The sequence below is a fragment of the Oreochromis niloticus genome, linkage group LG10 (assembly GCF_001858045.2).
Source record: "Oreochromis niloticus isolate F11D_XX linkage group LG10, O_niloticus_UMD_NMBU, whole genome shotgun sequence".
Lineage (NCBI taxonomy): Eukaryota > Metazoa > Chordata > Actinopteri > Cichliformes > Cichlidae > Oreochromis > Oreochromis niloticus.
The window spans coordinates 24178668-24196278 of record NC_031975.2 but is presented as its reverse complement, the minus strand read 5'-3'; the positions used below and the strand labels follow the sequence as shown (position 1 = coordinate 24196278).

General features: G+C 37.3%; 1 protein-coding gene and 1 long non-coding RNA gene across 4 annotated transcripts in view; one reads left to right on the top strand and one right to left on the bottom strand.

Moving 5' to 3' along the window:
- Positions 1-118: 118 nt before the first annotated feature.
- pou2f3 (POU class 2 homeobox 3) overlaps positions 119-17611 on the bottom strand; it is a 20932-nt gene continuing 3439 nt past the window's right edge. For 2 of the 3 annotated variants that reach the window (XM_005456160.4, XM_005456161.4), the window contains 11 exons: positions 14357-14385; positions 12616-12717; positions 11680-11785; positions 11015-11103; positions 8377-8583; positions 6923-7064; positions 5720-5853; positions 4890-5054; positions 4581-4623; positions 4360-4474; positions 119-2322 (listed from right to left, as the gene is read on the bottom strand). In XM_005456160.4, the coding sequence (XP_005456217.1) occupies positions 2280-2322; positions 4360-4474; positions 4581-4623; positions 4890-5054; positions 5720-5853; positions 6923-7064; positions 8377-8583; positions 11015-11103; positions 11680-11785; positions 12616-12717; positions 14357-14385 (1175 nt within the window). In that variant the 3' untranslated portion in view covers positions 119-2279. The remainder of the gene's footprint in view (positions 2323-4359; positions 4475-4580; positions 4624-4889; positions 5055-5719; positions 5854-6922; positions 7065-8376; positions 8584-11014; positions 11104-11679; positions 11786-12615; positions 12718-14356; positions 14386-17611) is intronic. The other variant, XM_005456162.4, reaches the window with a different exon arrangement.
- Positions 11702-17611, top strand: part of LOC102080672 (uncharacterized) — a 21649-nt gene continuing 15739 nt past the window's right edge. The window contains exons 1-2 of the long non-coding RNA XR_003221982.1: positions 11702-11815; positions 12621-12689. This is a non-coding gene — a long non-coding RNA (uncharacterized LOC102080672). The remainder of the gene's footprint in view (positions 11816-12620; positions 12690-17611) is intronic.

Here is a 17611-nt window from a genome sequence, read left to right as displayed (position 1 = left end):
TGACTGGCAGCAGCTTCATTTTTCAGCATGACAACGATCCCGAACACACTGCCAATGCTGGGTACGAAACACTGTCAGTCATGACAAAAAACAACAAAAAAACAACAACAACAACACAGAAGTTCAACCTCTTTTTATTGAAAGAAAGTAAATAAATGTTAATAAACATTCAGTATGAGGTAAATACAAACGATTCTCTGAGACTCAGAGGATCACACGTCACTGTTTCCATTTTCACCTTTACAGTGGTAGCTTCAGTTACATCAGTAAAAACATGACTGTGCCGTAACATTACATAACATACAGTAAATATAGTGGCTGTTTTCATTTTATGGCTAAAGTTGGAGTTTGGTCCCACTGCAAAACATTAACCCCGGACAAAAACTATACAATGGTCACTCAAAACAGAAACTGCAGAGAGGCAAACACAAGTGAACTGAGGACAGAGCAAGCTACGGGAAATAAAGTACAAAATAAAGAGAAACTCTGTCAACACTTGCTTAAGTGCTCCACTTCCAAACTAAAAACAAAACAAAAAAAAAGGTCTGGTGATATTTTACAGCTGTCAACAAATCCCACAAAGACCAGCAATAAGCATTGTGTGTAGTTCCTGTGATGTGTTTCATGTCAGAGGGCGCATTGCAGGCAGTTTTGCTACTTTGATGTGATTTGTTGGACTTATTTTCTTTAACTTGACAATAACAGGAGATGACAGCTAAGCTAAACACAGAAAGTGACAAGACAGTGTCAGTATAAACACTCTTACAGGTCGTAACCAAGTTCAAACATTCAGACTGCAGCTGTTAAAGTAGTGTGTTATGCATAGAGACGACATTTAAAACTGGACATGTGCTTAATGCAGAGATCAGCCAGCTCTAAGCAGATCTGATTGGGCACGTAGTCCCCGCTGTTGCCTCCACACTGAATAAAGAGTCTCTGCAAAACACAATGATGGTGTTTCTCAGCCATTAGCTGAGTATCTTTTTAATATAGCCCTAAACCAACAGCGTTTAGCAGCTGAGAAACTCCCGCACTGTGCTCTGCAACGACCTGCAGAACAGTCAAAGCTGCAAAGTCACGCAAAAGAGGCAGGCATTCTCGAGAAGAGCTATAGGACACAATGGAGAGCAGTGTGATCCAGGCACACGTTATTCAAACTACTCTGTCTGAAATATAAAGAGCCTTTTACGTATGAATTATGATACAAAGGAGATTTGTTTATTTCTCTGGAAAACTTGAGTGTTAAATGGCACAAAAACTCCCCATCAGTTATTATTTCAGGATGTAGGTAATAAAAAGAGTGCAATACCATCACCAGTGCTTCAACTTTATCATCAAAATCGGTCTCATAATCCTTTTTTCCCCACTTTAAATCTTTTTTTTTTCTTTAGTTTTGTCTATAATTCCTATAATTAAAGATGCCGCACCAATGACATTAACTGCTAGGATTCACTGAGTTGCCCGCGAAGGGTCTAAAAGGTTTGAAGAAACCTCCAGATCTGCCATAAAACTCAATATCCATAAAAGTGTCTAACACTAACAGCTTTGATAATAGCCAGATGGCACAATGAAATTCAAATTATGGTTCTAAGTTTCATCTGTAATGAGCTTGGCACAGGGCATGGCATTTCTGTTCGTTTTTATACGTGTTTTTTAACTTAAATAAAGTCGTTTCATGTGACTTGTCCAGATCTTATTCAGGTACAGTGAGAGTACAGTGTTGAATAAAAAGAAGCAAGTTGCAGCACTAACAAACATACATGAAACCTGTAAAATCCCTAAAAACACCCTAAAATCAACACTAAATACAATATGAACATTTGAAAAAACAACAGATGAGAGGAGAAAGATGGCATTATAAACAGGTTGATGCACAATCTGAGTAAATCTGGACTCCTTCAACATTCACATAAATTATTTTGAGTGGTGGCAGTTACAGGCTCAGACAGGACGTTTCCCTCCATTGTTTAGGATGCTTGTGTGTGTGTGATTTGTGTGTGTGTTCTTCATATTTGCAACTGAATAAAGAGTCACGTGAACACAAATCAAACAGCTGAAGGCTGTTGGGACATGCATGAGCAATGAAGTGAGTGTTGACAGAAGAGTGGTGGCACGCAGTCCTCTGCTTGTGCTGCTCCCGCTTCTTTGTCTCATGTGTCCGTGTGAGCTTTCACCTGTAGCTGTAACCATGTGTGTTACGGGACAATGAGCGACTCCATCTTCAGTGTGCATCCTTCTAGAAGAAAACTACCTTCAAAAACTTCATGTCATACAGTTTCTCAGTGGTGATACGTGGGATGGTTCCATGTGCGGTACCATGACCTGAAAGACCAGAGGGAAGATCGCAAGCTCTTAGGCAAATGTTTTTAAAAAGTACGAGAAAAAATTCTGATAAATATGTTTTTGTAGACGAGTGATTCCCAGAGTGCCAGGCTTTAAAGGTACAGCAGAGAAGGGAAGGTGAAAGGCCCAAAGTAACGTGATATTTAGAATCCCCATATATCATTCCCTATATGTATGTTGTCAATACAAATAATGGCAGTAAGAAACAAAATTTCAAATAGCCCTATATGGCATTATTATTAGTTTGACCTTCAGATTAATCTATTTAGCTTGAAGAAGAGGTCAGAGGTCAAATGTGATTTGATATTTTAAATCTTTATAAGGCTCTTTCTATATGTTGTCATTACACACCACACTTGTAAGAATCAGTTTTTTAACGTATACGGTTTTTTGTCCATTTTGCTAACACTAAATCATATTGACTTGGAAGATGTCAGTGGATGTAGGCCAAATTTGAAAGGATCGTTAACATGACTCCACTCTACACCCCTACAAAGTTTCATCAGAATTCATTCAAAACTTTTCAAGCTTTTGCGTTTACAGACAGAAGGACATGGAAACACGGCCAAAAAACAAATAAAATGATCCATAGTGTACACATTCCCCTAGCAAGCAAAAAATCCCAGGTTTGATCCCGGGAGGAGACATAAATCTGTTGGAAGTTACATCAGGAAGGGCATCCAGTGTAAAAGAACTGGACCAACTTAAACATGTGGAGCTGCCCACTGTGAATAAAAGTGCAGCTGAAAGTAGCTTTGATAAATAACATTTTTTTAAAAAGTTCCACAGTTTTATTTTTAATATTGGCATTTAAATCTGTATATGTAAAAAAGAGCAGAACTAATGAAAGAAAGCCATGCTATTCTAAATATACATATGTTGTCCGTCATTTTTGGACCTATTTTTAAACCTGAACTCATCTTAATAGCTCATCAGTCAAGGGGAAAACCTACAAGCACAGTGTTTTTCCACATACATATACAGATACAGAAAATCAAGCTCCACAAGCAAATCATCAGAAGAATAAACTGAATAAATTAATACACAAACAAGGAAACTGTCATGGTCCCCGACTCTTCCTTGTGAGTTATTTGTTTTGAGTTTTGTATTTTTCTTATTACAGTGTTTCCTGGTTTGTTCCTTTACATTTATATTCTGAGGTTTTGCTTTTCCTCATGACTTCAGTTTGGCTTGTGTTGTATTCCTTGAATCTCAGTGTCTTGTTTTAGATTTTACTTCCCTTGTCTCGTTTTCTCAATTAGGTTCAGCTGTCATCCCCGGTGTATCCGCTCCCCTTGTCACCTCGTGTGTGTTTATAACTTCAGTGTTCCTATTGCCCTTTGTCGCGTCCTCTCTCTCGGCTGTGTGCTCTGCCATTGTTTTTTTAATTTTTGTAAGACTTCAACATTAAAGTAGTTCTTCAGTTTTTGTTCCATCCCCCGAATCTTGCATGGTGTGTCCATATCCTGCCACACAACCGATTTATGAAGAAATACTTCCTAGGCTTGTGTAATAATCAGAGTTTTGACAATACGTCTGCGTGTGTTGCAAAAGAGTGCTGCAAAAGTCTTAAACAAAAAGAACAATGCCACTTATTCATATCTGTTAAAATCCTGCACATAATCCATGTCAAGTATCCTTTTTGTCTGAGCTAACTGTTTATTGGCTTTAGTTTTATTTTTATTGGAAGTGGCATCACTCTCCTCATTTAACTTGTGCCAATAAAATGACAAACTGCTCATTTAAATCTCAAATGACAGACGTTATTTAAGTGCTGACGGTTTGGATATATAAGCAAATTAATTATTTTTTCAGTTTCTGAGGAAAAGTTAAACAAACAGTTTCCATTGTTTTTGGAGTAGATATGAAGCAGCCAGTTATTGATAATGGCTCGTGAAACACTCTCTCCATGGTAACAACGTCCTGAGCTGACATCCTAAAACTAATATTGATGCTGGAGTGAAGGGAAAAATATCTTTCACAGAAAAACGGGGAGTCTGTGTGACTTTTTCTTACCCTGGTGTGCTGTAGGAAGCTGCACTGACTGGAGAGGTTAGAGAGGTGGAGGCTGCAGACAGACCGTTGGGAGATGCCTCACGGCTCATACTATTTGGGGATGAACTTGAAGAAACTGTGAAAACAAGGTTAAAATATTATTTAACATGTACACATATACAGATGATTACTGTATAGATGTTACAGTGAAAGGCACATTATTGAAGCTGGATGGGACTTGCCTCCACCTGAAGCCAGAGGGCTGTAGGACCTGGATGCAGATGCCTGAAACAATAAAATGAATGTTAGGATGGTTAAACATACTCGCATTACAAAGAGCGGGTTATAGGTAACCCTCTAATATGTCTACCAATCCTCTTGGTAGGCGTTTAAAGCGAAAAGTCCAACTTAAGACCTGTTTATTTTGTGTGGCTAACTGCTTACACACTATACTTGGACTTTTATAATTAAAGATAATTAAAAATGCCTCTCTGCAGACATAAGAGTGCTCTGCCACCTAAGTCAAAGAAAGCATATATCAGGTGGCTAACCATCCTGGAGTTGTAGGTGTGAGACTTGACAGGTAGAGTCGCCGTCGGGCAGTAGATCCTCTTCTCCTTCTGGCGACGATTACAGAACCAAACTCGAACCACCTCCTTCTCCATGGACAGCTGCTCTGAGATCAGGGTTATCTCCTCAGAGTTGGGCTTAGGGTTCTGAAATTCAAAAATATGCATGATTTCAACCTTGTAATTTTGCATAGGAGGTGCATAACGTTGATATCTACCTGAAAAACAATGAGTGTCCAAGACATTTGAATAAGCCCTGTATTAAGCAATGATAAAAGAAAATTACTTGGTCGTCGCTAAAAAGATTTGAAAACTCAAATAAAATTATAATTAAATTATAATTAAAAATCAAATATAAAAACAGATGAGAGTTAGGTCCACATGGGGGATGTTCTTGGCTGAGAGGCCCATCTCAAAACTGCAGCCGATGGTAGTTGCACATTTGCATAAACTAGAACGCCTGCACGGCAGCAGAGGGAACAAAGAGTAGAGGCTGAAGGCCAACTGTCAGGACTATCCTATTAATTTCTTTGTGTTCATGGATTCACCCAGCTCATGTCTACAGTCATCCACCATCTTAACATTCCCGATGTACCTCTTTTATTACCTTCCCTCCCACATTACAACTCCTCTAACAGAGGAGAGCTTATAACAATGTTGTTTGTTTGCGTCATACTGTGTTTTACTAATGCAAGTTTTAGATATTTCTCCTTGTACAAGACAGATTTTTCCAGGTTTTATTCATTAGCGTGTAACGCTTATTCAGTTATATGCTCACCATGAAAACAAGACAAGTAATGAATGAGTCTTACATCCAGGAAACGTTTCTCCAGAGTCATTTTGATGTTGGTTTCAATGCTCGTCCTCTTTTTCCGTTTGCGCCCGTAGCCCTCCATCAGGGTCGGCAGAGAGCTGGAATTGCTCATCGTGTCAGAAGGTGAGTTCTCTGATGTAAAAAAAAAAAGAAAAGCAACATGGAAATTGAATTAATAAAATGAGATTCTTAGATTGTATAACATATTTTGTGCCCCAGTATTACTTTTTACACATTCAACATTTCTGAGAAGATGATATCTGATGGGTTTAGTTGTAGCAGACATTTTTATAAACCCACAGCTGTGATTAACAACATCAGCCATATCTGCATTCCTTAGTGTTAAATCCAGACTTCTTATGTCTGTTTGTTAGATCATGTAATGACTGATCAGACATTTCATATTTTATTAGGGCCAATTCAGGTATAAATAACAAAATAAAAATAGTGCTTCACCCTGTAAATCCTGGACTATGAAATGATAGCCAGAAAAATTAATATTTATTGAATCTTCTAACAATTTAAAAAATAAAAAAATATTAATTTGCATACATGAGTTTAATTTGTCACATTTGCTCCATCCAGCATCCCGCATTTTTTACAATTCATTTATTGCTCAAAAATGTATTGCTCAATTTATTTAGGTTTAAAAAACACACATTTTAGAAATCTAACAAAAATGTGTTTAAAACTAAAAATTATATTGCTATTTATATAGGCAAAAAACTCACATGTTACATGTTACTCATACCCAAATTTGAGGATGTCACTAAGAAGTCACAAATTAACATTCAACCACTAAAACTAATGATTCTATTCACTAAGGAAGGAGGTAAATAAGTGTAGTTTAGCATCTTAATAAAACTAAAAATAGAATTGTGATTTACTATTTTTCTGTTTTTTAAAACAGTAAATTTACAAATTCATGAATCAAAGCAATAATTATATTTTAGCATTGCAAATATCATCTTGATTAAAAAGCTTGCACATACTGGTGGATTAACAGTTAAACATTTTTTTACTGTGCAGATTTTCAGATCCTGGTCATTTTTTCTGCAAACCTCAGTCTGTGATCAGCAGAGGGTGTGCTATATGAACTAATGCTCGTGGAAATAGGTGAAAAAACTTGTTGTGATGAGGAAGAATAGTTTGTTGCAATTTTAATCGTAGTATAGGAAACATAATAAGAGTTTCTGCGTACCGGCATCGCTCAGCCATTTCTCCAGCAGAGGTTTGAGTTTGCACATGTTTTTGAAGCTCAGGTTCAGGGCCTCAAATCGAGAGATTGTGGTCTGGCTGAAGTCATTCCCGTAGAGTTTTCCCATTGCAAGGCCAACATCTCCCTGTGAGTACAAACACAACAGAACACAAAACACTGATGCAAAAGCAATTCAATCAGCAAATTGTGGTAAATTCAGCAGCTTTTTCTGACTTCCTCTAGTCTGAGGAAAGAAAAATGGCACATAATTATTACTCAGCTACATTTGGCCATGCTAACACCTTACTAAACAACTTAAAAACATCAGATGAGTTCAGGGTTTGAACGTTATAATGCTGTCAGATCTTACTGATGATGGAGCCGTGATGTCACAGGTTTTTAAGCCATGAGACCCCCGTTTGTGTTTGATTTCGACCTACAATTGGTTTTGCTTGTTTTTTCCCCAACTTTCATCTTTTTTGACTTTCATGGGAACTTTCTAGATAGGTTTAGTTACTACTCATTACAACTGTTTACATTTAGGGATCAACCAAGGCCTGAAATGCAGAAACGATCCCTTTGCCAAACTGTTCTTCCATGGAAGGTTTCTGCACTATTTGAAATTCTCAAAAACCAAACCAAAAAAGTCACAGGAGTGCCAAGTACTAGTGTTTCTCCTCCACAACTGATCATGGCTCATTACAAATTAAAATCCCTCCCTAATGACTTTGAGTTTTGCACTCTGTTTAGCTGTTTTCTCATGCAAGGTTTATGCACTGTGGAAATTCCCTTGAAGCAAACCAGCAATATTGAATAAACACTTAGTGGTGCCAGAGTTTTGTTTTACTCTTCTGGAACTGATTATCATTTATCTCAATGAACTTTAATCCCTGCCAAATGACTTGTGGTTATGAAATCATGAGGATGGACATGTGGCCTTCTTTGCCCTCTTTTTTAACCTGCTTAACTGTGACCATATATGTTATTATTATTATTATTATTATTATTATCATCATCATCATCATTATTATTATTATATTAAGTATCCAAGCAAAAGCAGTAACAAATCTCTAATATCTGTAAGATATAGGCTAATTATTTAATGATAAAGGTGAAGCTAGATACAGTATAAACCTAAATCATGAAATGATTGGTGGATTATTGGCTACGATAGGCTCCAGCCTCTTAATTTCTAATTATAAGATTATGTAAACATGGTATTAAAAAAAAAATCAGGACTCTGATGCATAACTGAATAAATTAAGTGTGGTCACCACAGGCCAAAACCACACAACTGCCATCTGGTTTTCATGAGCATGTTGCAACACCCAGAGTCTTGTGTAATTTTCTCTAGATTTTTGCAGCATAAAAAGAGAAAACAGTCAATGCAAAATGCATTTATGTGAGCCGACTGAGTGAATACAGTCTTTCAGGTCTTTTTATGGGGCCTGATTTACCTGAGTGAAACCCAGTTTGATCCGTCTTTGCTTGAATGCTTTAGCAAACTGCTCCAGATCCTCCAGCTCGTTAGGTTCCTCCTGTGGAGGCACCGACATGTGTTTGGGCATCTGCAGGTGGGACATGTCCATGTGGTTCTCCATGGAAGGCCCTGCCAGACCCGAGCGACCCATAGCCTGGATCAGAGAAACATCACAGAGGGAAATCTTCAGTTTCCAGGTGATGTAAGGTAAAAAAAAATACAAGTTTTTACTGTACTGAGACAAAAAAAATGACTGTTATGCATACACAGGACAAAAGCTTCAACTTCAGCTTTAACTGTTTAGTTTCCTGGCAGGATCATAGATGTCGCTTTCTGGGCTGAACAGTGAAGCCAGCTGAGGTACCTTCAACTCACATTCTGTTTAATAGCCAGCAGGGGGCGACTTCTCTGGAGTTGCTATGAGTTTAATGGACTTTGGACTGTTGAGAAGTCTGTGGTAAAACAGTCCTCTGCAAACCTCATTAAACACTTTCCTGATGACTTTCTGTGCTCAGTAACTACTTCCAGGCCACGATAAATAAAACATGTTCATTTTGTAAATTATGATCATTCTAAGAGTCAGAAAGGAGGATTATCCAGCCTACAGTCATTTGTAGTAACTGTTTTTTCCCCCTTTATTATATATTTAAACTTAATTAAACAAGTGTCTTCTTTTGCTTTCTGAACCTCCGGTTGGCAGTGTATCTTAGTGCATGATTCGTTTGCTCTGTTTTAGCTCAAAAGGTTAAGACATGAGGCCCGTATACAAATTTCTGACTATTTAGAGTCTCCTCTCTACTGGAAATACTGGTCAAATTAAGGACGATTCCTTAGACAGAGTGTGCAAAATGCAGAACATTTGACTTGGCTTCCTGCAAATTCACTGACTCATTTTTCTCCCTCTTTAAAAGCGACACCATCCCTGAAGATTATACAAGGTTAGGTAAAGACAACACAAAATAAGCACAATAGTGAAATAATCTCTTGTTCTAAATAGCGTACTGAATTCGACCGTGGTGCTGTAAGAGGATGCCACCAGTGGAACAACTCAGTTTGTGAAATTTCCTCCCACTTATATTTATCTGCGATAAACTGTAAGTGGCGCTATTACATAGTGGAAACGTTCAGAAAGTCAGCCGTCAAGTGGCTACCACGTACAGTTGCAGAGCGGGTCACTGGGTCACCAACGCTCTGCTGATTCAGTAACTGCAGAGCTCCGAACGTCCTCTGGCATTAACATCAGCACAAAATGCCATGAAGCATGGGTTTCCATGCTTCATGGCATGAATCCTTAAAATGTCATCATGTTGTTTGATAGGTGACTGGTCAAAACAATTGATCCTATCCTATGAAAGGTCTCCTTTTTACCTACAAATTGATAAAAGGCTCATTTTCCAGCTGTGATTCCTTCTGCACCAATGTAAATTTCTAATATAGCCTTAATTTAACATATGCAAATCTAACTTAAGGTTGTGAAATGGAGAAACATCACCGGTGTTCACATTTTCTTTATGACAGCTTGGATCAAACAAGTTTAGATGCTGGAGAAGTTTGTGACGCGCTGGTGCACACAGGAGGAAGTGGAAGATTTTCATAGATTGAAATGATTACTTTTCAATAAATATCTCAAATAAAAAAAAAGTTATAAGTAGATGTTTGTTTTTTCCTTTAAAGCTTTGAAGCCATAGGTTGGGAGTGGGTAGCGTGTGTTAAAGGAGAATACCATTGTTTTTATTTTTTTATTTATTATTTTTTCCACATTCCAGATACCTGGGAAACTGGATGTTGGAGTTGGGAGTGACATCATTCCCGAGTTGTTCCAGTAGTAAAGTTATGTTATACTTTTATTTCTTGTGTTTTACTGTGACGCACTTTATTAATTTTATCTGTGAAAATGGCTATATAAATTAATTTTACATATTTAAACTCAGCTAAGTAAGCTGTAGCAATTTATGTAGCACTAATAGTTTTTTACTGGTGCTTAAACGCAATGCTGCACCATGTTCATGTACAGGTCCTGGTCAGCACTCTTTATATGGTTTATTTTGAGAGTTACAAATATACAGAATGACAGGAAGGACAGATTGCAAGTTTTGCAGTTTTATTATGTTTACATTCACCACCACCATCTTGGACCATTAATGTGAAATTAGTGAGGCTGCTATAACTTTCCGAGTTGGGACTCCAAGTTGCAGATGAAAATTCTGACTTGGAACTCTGATGGAAAATTCTATTTTCCGACCTAACTTTGAAGGCATTGTAAAATTTTCCATGCCTTTAATAAACAGACCGAAGTTACTAAACAATAAAAATCAGCTAAATCTGAGGAGGTCAGGTGGAAACATTTTTCAGATTTGATGATGTAAACTATTTTTTTTAACATGTATTATGACCACGATGCCTCCCAAACCTCAACAAAGTTGTCCGTTATCTAAAATTAGCCAAAGCTTAACCACAATTCATTTGTTTGTCAAATGTGCTTCCACAGAAATGAAGCATGAATGAAGGTGTTTGGATCATTTCGATATATGGCTTGTTTACATCTGTGCAGTTTTACACCTGTAGTCTTATTGTCTGCCTCTGGTGCAGCACACTTGGAAGTGTTCTGGACTTACCTGTGGAGTCAGAGCCAGACCAGGCTGATGCTGAAGAAGACTAGTTGGACTCTGGCTGGGAAGAGACAGCAGGTTCTGCTGCAGAAGGGCTGCAAAGAAAAGCAGCAGAATAATAATATTACTGTTTTGTGACTGTGTGTTTATATTTAAATATTTGACATAGCCTAAGGTGTCCACATAAGGCCAAGCAGGTAGACTGTTCTTGTTTTCAGCCATCTGTTAGATTTTGGATAAGCTAACCAGTCAGCTAAAATGCACATGATGTTTGCTAGCAAACTTGATGCTTTTACTGTTTTCAATCTTTTAAGCTGTAAGAGTATTTTCCTGTTGAACAATTTTAAAGGAAAAACAAGCCTATTTTTCGAAATTTTGACTATTCTTTTAAGACATTTGTTTAACTTACTTTGCCTGGGTACGAAAGAAATTCTCCTGCAGGCTCAGTTTTATGCTTCTGTTTTTATACAAGCTTGATAGCAAGCTATAAAACAAGCTATAACATGTTAAGAGGTTGTTTTGTGGTAAGCTAACCAGCTGATGTGTAGATGTGTTGTGAAAGTTGCTGTCTATTAAATGTCTATTCTATTATGTAATGGTGCCTTTAACCCCTAAAAGGAAAGCACTGGTCTTAACTATTCATACAGACTGGATGTTTTATGATACCTCACCTTGGTGACTGGAGGGACTCTGGGAGAGCAGGAAGGAGGAGGGAGATGACAGGTGAGAAGGAGGCATCAGAACCAGCTGCTGCATGGGGTGGAGAGATGTGAGCTCCTGGAGCAGAAAGCACCACAAGAAAAATGAGTAAGAAGTAAATTAATAAGTCAATTAACTTTAATTTAGTCTAATTAGTCTAGACTACAATGACCTGGATGACTGAGAACCTTCACAGACTTTCATTTACTTGTACTTTAGATTTAGATTTTTGTTGCTACTTTTTCCTGATGATTGTGTTAAAATAAAACACGAGATGAAGTAGTAAAAAAACTGCATTTTATCACTTACCTTACAAAAAGCAAAAACACATTTTAAAGAAAAATGCTTAATTATAAAAGCAATAAAATGTGCTGAAATACTTTGATAATGACTACGGATTTATAAAATGCAAAATAACTTCACAAATTAGTTAAAAGTTAAAAGTAGTTCACAAATTCACAGTTAATCACCTAAGAGCACAATGATTTTAGCATTTCTTAAAGTTTTCCTCAGCTCTAAGATTTCTGTTAAAGCTGAAGATTTTTGTATTTATAGTAAAAACAGAGATTGCTTTACCATAATGGATACATAACTATGTAAGTACAATTCCACTGCTGTAGCTGGTTGAGATGGTACTAATCAATCAGTTTTGGGTTGTTTAATCTGTAATAGCAATTTGGTTTCATTAGTTTATAAATATCCAGTATATAAAATAAAGGTAAAAGCAGAAAATAATGTTAGTTAGCATGTTGTTTTCTAGGTAAGTAAGTGTTTCCAAATGAATGCATCTGCAATAACAATCAAATTAATATAAGAGTATGCCACTCTTTCCCCAAGAGTTACTTTATAGTACTCCCTATAAGAAAAGAAAATACACTCCCATTTTTAAATCTGAGTCTATATCTTACCCCAGTCAGCTGACCTCCGTGCACTGGAGAGCTCTGTGTCAGGTGGCATGTCTTCACGGTGGAGCCTGAATGAGGTGAGTCATGAATGTCCTCTGTTTTTATCTAAGACGTGGAAATCAAAGCCAAACAAAACAATAAACTGTCAACTTCTGATAAAGATATTAAAAACCGTTCCTCATACAGCTGTGTGAGACCCCTGTGGCACCGAGCCACCAGGCATGTGGAACCATGGAAGTGAACATGAGTGAATCTGACATCTAATCTCATTTTAACTGAATTTAAATTATTTATTTAATTGTTTCTGGCCAACAAAAACATGTAAGTGGGGTTTGTGAATAATTTTAATTTCAAAAAGAAGCCTTGTTAGAAAAAGTTTGGAAACCAATGGTGTAGAGACAGACCACATAAACAGAAAACCTGCGAGCCCTTGCCAAGACCAGTTTGGTAACTAAACACGATACAAAGAGCGATAGACTCTCTCTGCCTGCTTTTGGGTAAGTCAGTATGCAAATATCCCCTCCCCCACACACCCCCACTAACTAACCCCTGAGAGCGATGGCACTTCCTGAAAGCACGAGAACTGAAAGACCTGTTTTCCTCTACCAGAGAGAACATTTGGAGAAGTATCCAAACAGCCGCAGACTGTTTCAAAGTAGATTACAGTAATATTCACATTGGCGAGCAGGCAGATTTTCCTGAGGATGTTAACTGTCAAAAAGTTAGTTCAGCACCGTTCCCATGCCTGTAGGATATTTATTTTGCAAATGAGGTTTGTTATTTAGAGTGTCAAAGGTTACAGAAAGTTATACAGTTTTCCTATCATCAGCAAACTTGTTAAGACCAAAACTATATCGAAAAAGTAGTCGCGCAAGTGCAGGCTCACACGGTCTGAGTAACAAATGTGTATTAATCTGAGAATGAAAAAATCCACCATTTACTCATTTGAGCGGCATTTGCTAAAAAATAAGCAAAAGGGATCATGGGTCACTGATCTAAGTTCTACAAAAACTCTGGGAAATTTTCAAATAACTAACAATCAAAGATCATTTTTTATTTCTTCTGTCTACTCCTAAAGCTCAGGTCAGTCAGCTTTTGTTTCAAAAAGTGACGACTGAGATGCAAAATTAACAACAGTCTGGGAATCAGTAATCTGGAAAATTATTGACTTTTGGCTCCGTATCTTGGGTCTCTAAGTAGTGTTGCTTTTCCCAAACCACAAAGTTTGGGAACAAAGCCAATGACAGCACAGCAAATGTTATTTTTTCACCACCGAAAATATGTTCCAAAATGCTAAAAACCTACAATGTCAAGCTGGACTGTGGTGCTGCAGAGAGCAGCTGTTAATATGAAAATATTAGAAAATGCTTAATCGTAACATCCAAAGCAGTATAGTAATAATAATAACAATATCATGGTCCTGGAGAGTGAGTTTAGTCTTTGCTTCCTCTTGATGCTCTAGCCTGTTATCCACTCCCTGTTACTCTCAGTGAGAAGTTACAGGCGCTCTTCAGTTATTTGTTTAGCACATGTAGCATATGTGTTGTTTGAATAAATGTGTGCATGTCAATAATGTGAATCTGATCCATGTTTGTCCTTAAAAGGCCCCAGTGAGGTTCACACACACATCGTAGTTTAAAGCCGTTACTGTATTTAAAGCAATACAAGTCATGCTGCTGATAACAGAGAGCTCGTTGGTGGGAATTTCAGCACAAGGAGTGATATCGTGAGCTCTCCTACTAACCTGGCGACTGAAGTCGATTCCGTTTCGCTCTGAAAGTTAAAACAGAAAAAATGAATAATTCAGACTTAATCAAACTTTGATTTGTGACATTTGGTCGATGTTGTAAAGTGTCAGCAAAGAACAAACTTTTGTTTTAAATTAAAGTGAAATAATGCTGTTAAATAAAGGAGTTTCTGTGGCAGTCGGACAAGTTGAACAGTTTAAAGCTACACAAACCTGCGTAATGCAGATTTGGAGTTAGGTTAAATGTATCGCTGTAGGGTTAGCTTTTTATGATGCAACAACATCAAATATTTCAGGTTTTTTCAAAAGTGAGAATTTGCTGCTGAAGAAAATATCACTTTTGAGGTTTTACTTTCTTGACTTTAAGATGTTGAAGAAAAATGTCAGGACATTGTGTGCAGTTGCCCTTCCTCACGTGTAGCACACAGCACGATGTGACATCCACTTCAGACCTGTTCCTGGGTAGAGCGTGCAGCAGGAAGGAACCATGGCGCTCACTCACCTGCTGCACACTCACAGGACAACTACTTGCTCTGTTCTCATGCTGCTGAGAATATTAAAGACTGTTTAAAGTCATATGCCGCTACCTCACACATTTATGTTCTCACAAGAAACTTTAGGGCTTCAGTCCAAGTGTGAAAACATCTTAAGTCAGACAATACAACTTGAAGGAATCAGTTTGGTAGCATATATGTACACATTTAACTGTTTTTATTGTATTTCTGAAGTTTTCCAAACTAAACAACCAACTTAATGATGATAAAATTGGCACTTAGTTAAATTATATTGAAAGAAAACTAATTTAGGTTATTAATTTTTAATCTTTTGGTTAATATTTATTATTTTATCCCATATTAAATGGTTTCAATGGTGTTTTTTAGTATCTAGATGCCCCCTCTTCACACAGATGTTCAGAAGTCTGAAGTCTTTTCAAGAAAACTCACTTTTAAACGTATGTTAAATGACAGAGAGCGATCTCACAGGGGAGGAGAGCACAGAGGTGTGCTGGATAAATTCACATCATTTGAATGTCAAATTTATCCCTCTGCACTGCGTGTGTGCGCGTACTGGGGGAAAGAGAGGCAGTGAGCTGCTGGAGACACACAATGCAAATACACCCATAACTCCTCACCACCATCACTATGTCACCCACTCCCAACCAGACCTCCTCCCCCATGGCACATCCAGCTTCACAGGCTAGGTTCCAGTATGGAAATGACCAAGACATGCAAATCAGCTGTGAGCGCAGGAAGCCTGTGTCTACGCACACACATAGATACTCGGAACGATGTTTGCAAACCGTGCATTGACACAAAAAGTCACGCACACTAAAAGAAAAAAAAAAGTTTCGTCTGTTACATCTGTTAGTCCTTAAACAATGAACAGAATCCAGCTAAGATATTACAAACTGCACAGGGGGCACATGGGACAATATCAATTTGAATTTGTCTTAGGGAGTAAATATTATATAGAGGTTTCCCACCTCCTGCTCCTTACATTCTAAACAGTATGAATAATCTGCTGGTCCAGAAGCAGTGATGTGTTAGCTCATCTGGAAATACTTCTCTACGCTGGCTATGGCCCAAATGAAGAGAAGGCTTTAAAAATAAGTGACATGTTCACAGTTTCATATACTAAAACAGGCGCTGTTACTCAAACAGAAGTACACAGTGCACCTTTTGGGGACTATTTTATGCACAAATAGCACAAATCATGATGCTTTGGTGAGTATTTGTGGCAATATGTTGACAGAAACAAACTTTGTGTAAATGTGTATTTATCTGTTGTTGTATTAAATATCTGACAGTTAATGAATGTGTTCATTGTTGATTTTTGGTCTTTCGGATAAGAAAAGCATATATTTGAGTATCATCAGCTCTTGCCTAACTCTCCAAATGACCTAAAAATCTGCTTATAGTCACAAGTTCACATTGTGAAGCATGGACAAAGTGTTCTAACAATAATCAGTCACTCTGATTTTCCCTGTTTTCCTATCAGCAAACTAATTTGCTCCACCTGCACTGTAAAAAAAACCCAACAAAGTCTCCATAATGAAGACCTGTAAAATCATGGCATCAACAAAGCCTAAATATGCAGCTCTGGTCTGCAAATTGCAAGCAAGGATTTATGAAAGGATTGGGCATAAACGGAAAAGACAAGTTATGATTATTAGTTACCAAACAGTTGGAAAGGACAGCAATTAAATAAACCTTTTTCTGCTCCTTTTTGAACATGTTAACTTATTTGAGAGATACAGTGATGAGATATAGTTAATGAGATATAGTTAGGTCCATATATGTTTGGATACACCCACACGATTATTTTACCTTTTTACCAAAGCACATTTTGAATGTTTTGGATATAGGTGCAGTCATTTTTGTACTCAGTCCCTTGTTTTCCAGGACAAGCTGACATAATCATAATTAAAATGATCATTTTTTAAAATCTTTATCGAGAATCTCTTGGAGGAAGTTACTGTTTAAAGTCTTGAACCTGTTGATAGTTGCTTGCTTCTGCCTCATGCATGCCTATAACAGCCCTCTGCCTCCCATCGTGTTTTATAGGTGATGTAATATGCTTTGGATCATGATCATAAGTGTTTTCCATATTTTATCTTTCATTTTTTTCTGGTATACGTTGATTGTACTTTCATCTGTCCAATAGTGCTGTTTCAGAGATGCTCTGGCATTTTAGATTCGTTATGCCATTGGATGGCATAACGAATCTGTTCTGACAGTTTTTCTTCACAGTGGAAAGGATCCTGTGATCATCCATTACTTTTGTGGCCTGAGCTTCAAGGCGTTTTAATGGTACATATGTGCCTTATTTTTTCTTTTTTTCTTTTGCAGTCCATATATACCTTTTTTTAAAAACTGCTTTGACAAGTGTGGCTTCACATGGGTCCACATGCAATACACCTTTACCTACTTAATTAAAAAACTTAATTTAAAAAAAGTTTTTAAATTGAAACAAAATTAATTTAAAAACAAATAATCACACTCCATGCCCATGAAAAAACCCTTTACAGTTCTAGGCCACCGAGAGTAAGGGTGTATAAAAATGGCAGCAATGCAATTACTAATTAAAGTCTGCATATGAAGCCCATATTATTTATATTCCTGTGAGTTATATAAATTTTTGTAAACACCTAAAATATCAACTTTAAGATTTCAGTGCTTTTTCTTTCCTTTTTGTTACATCTGGTAAAAGTTAAACTCAGTCGCTGCTTTTGTCTCTGTGAATCTTCTCTTT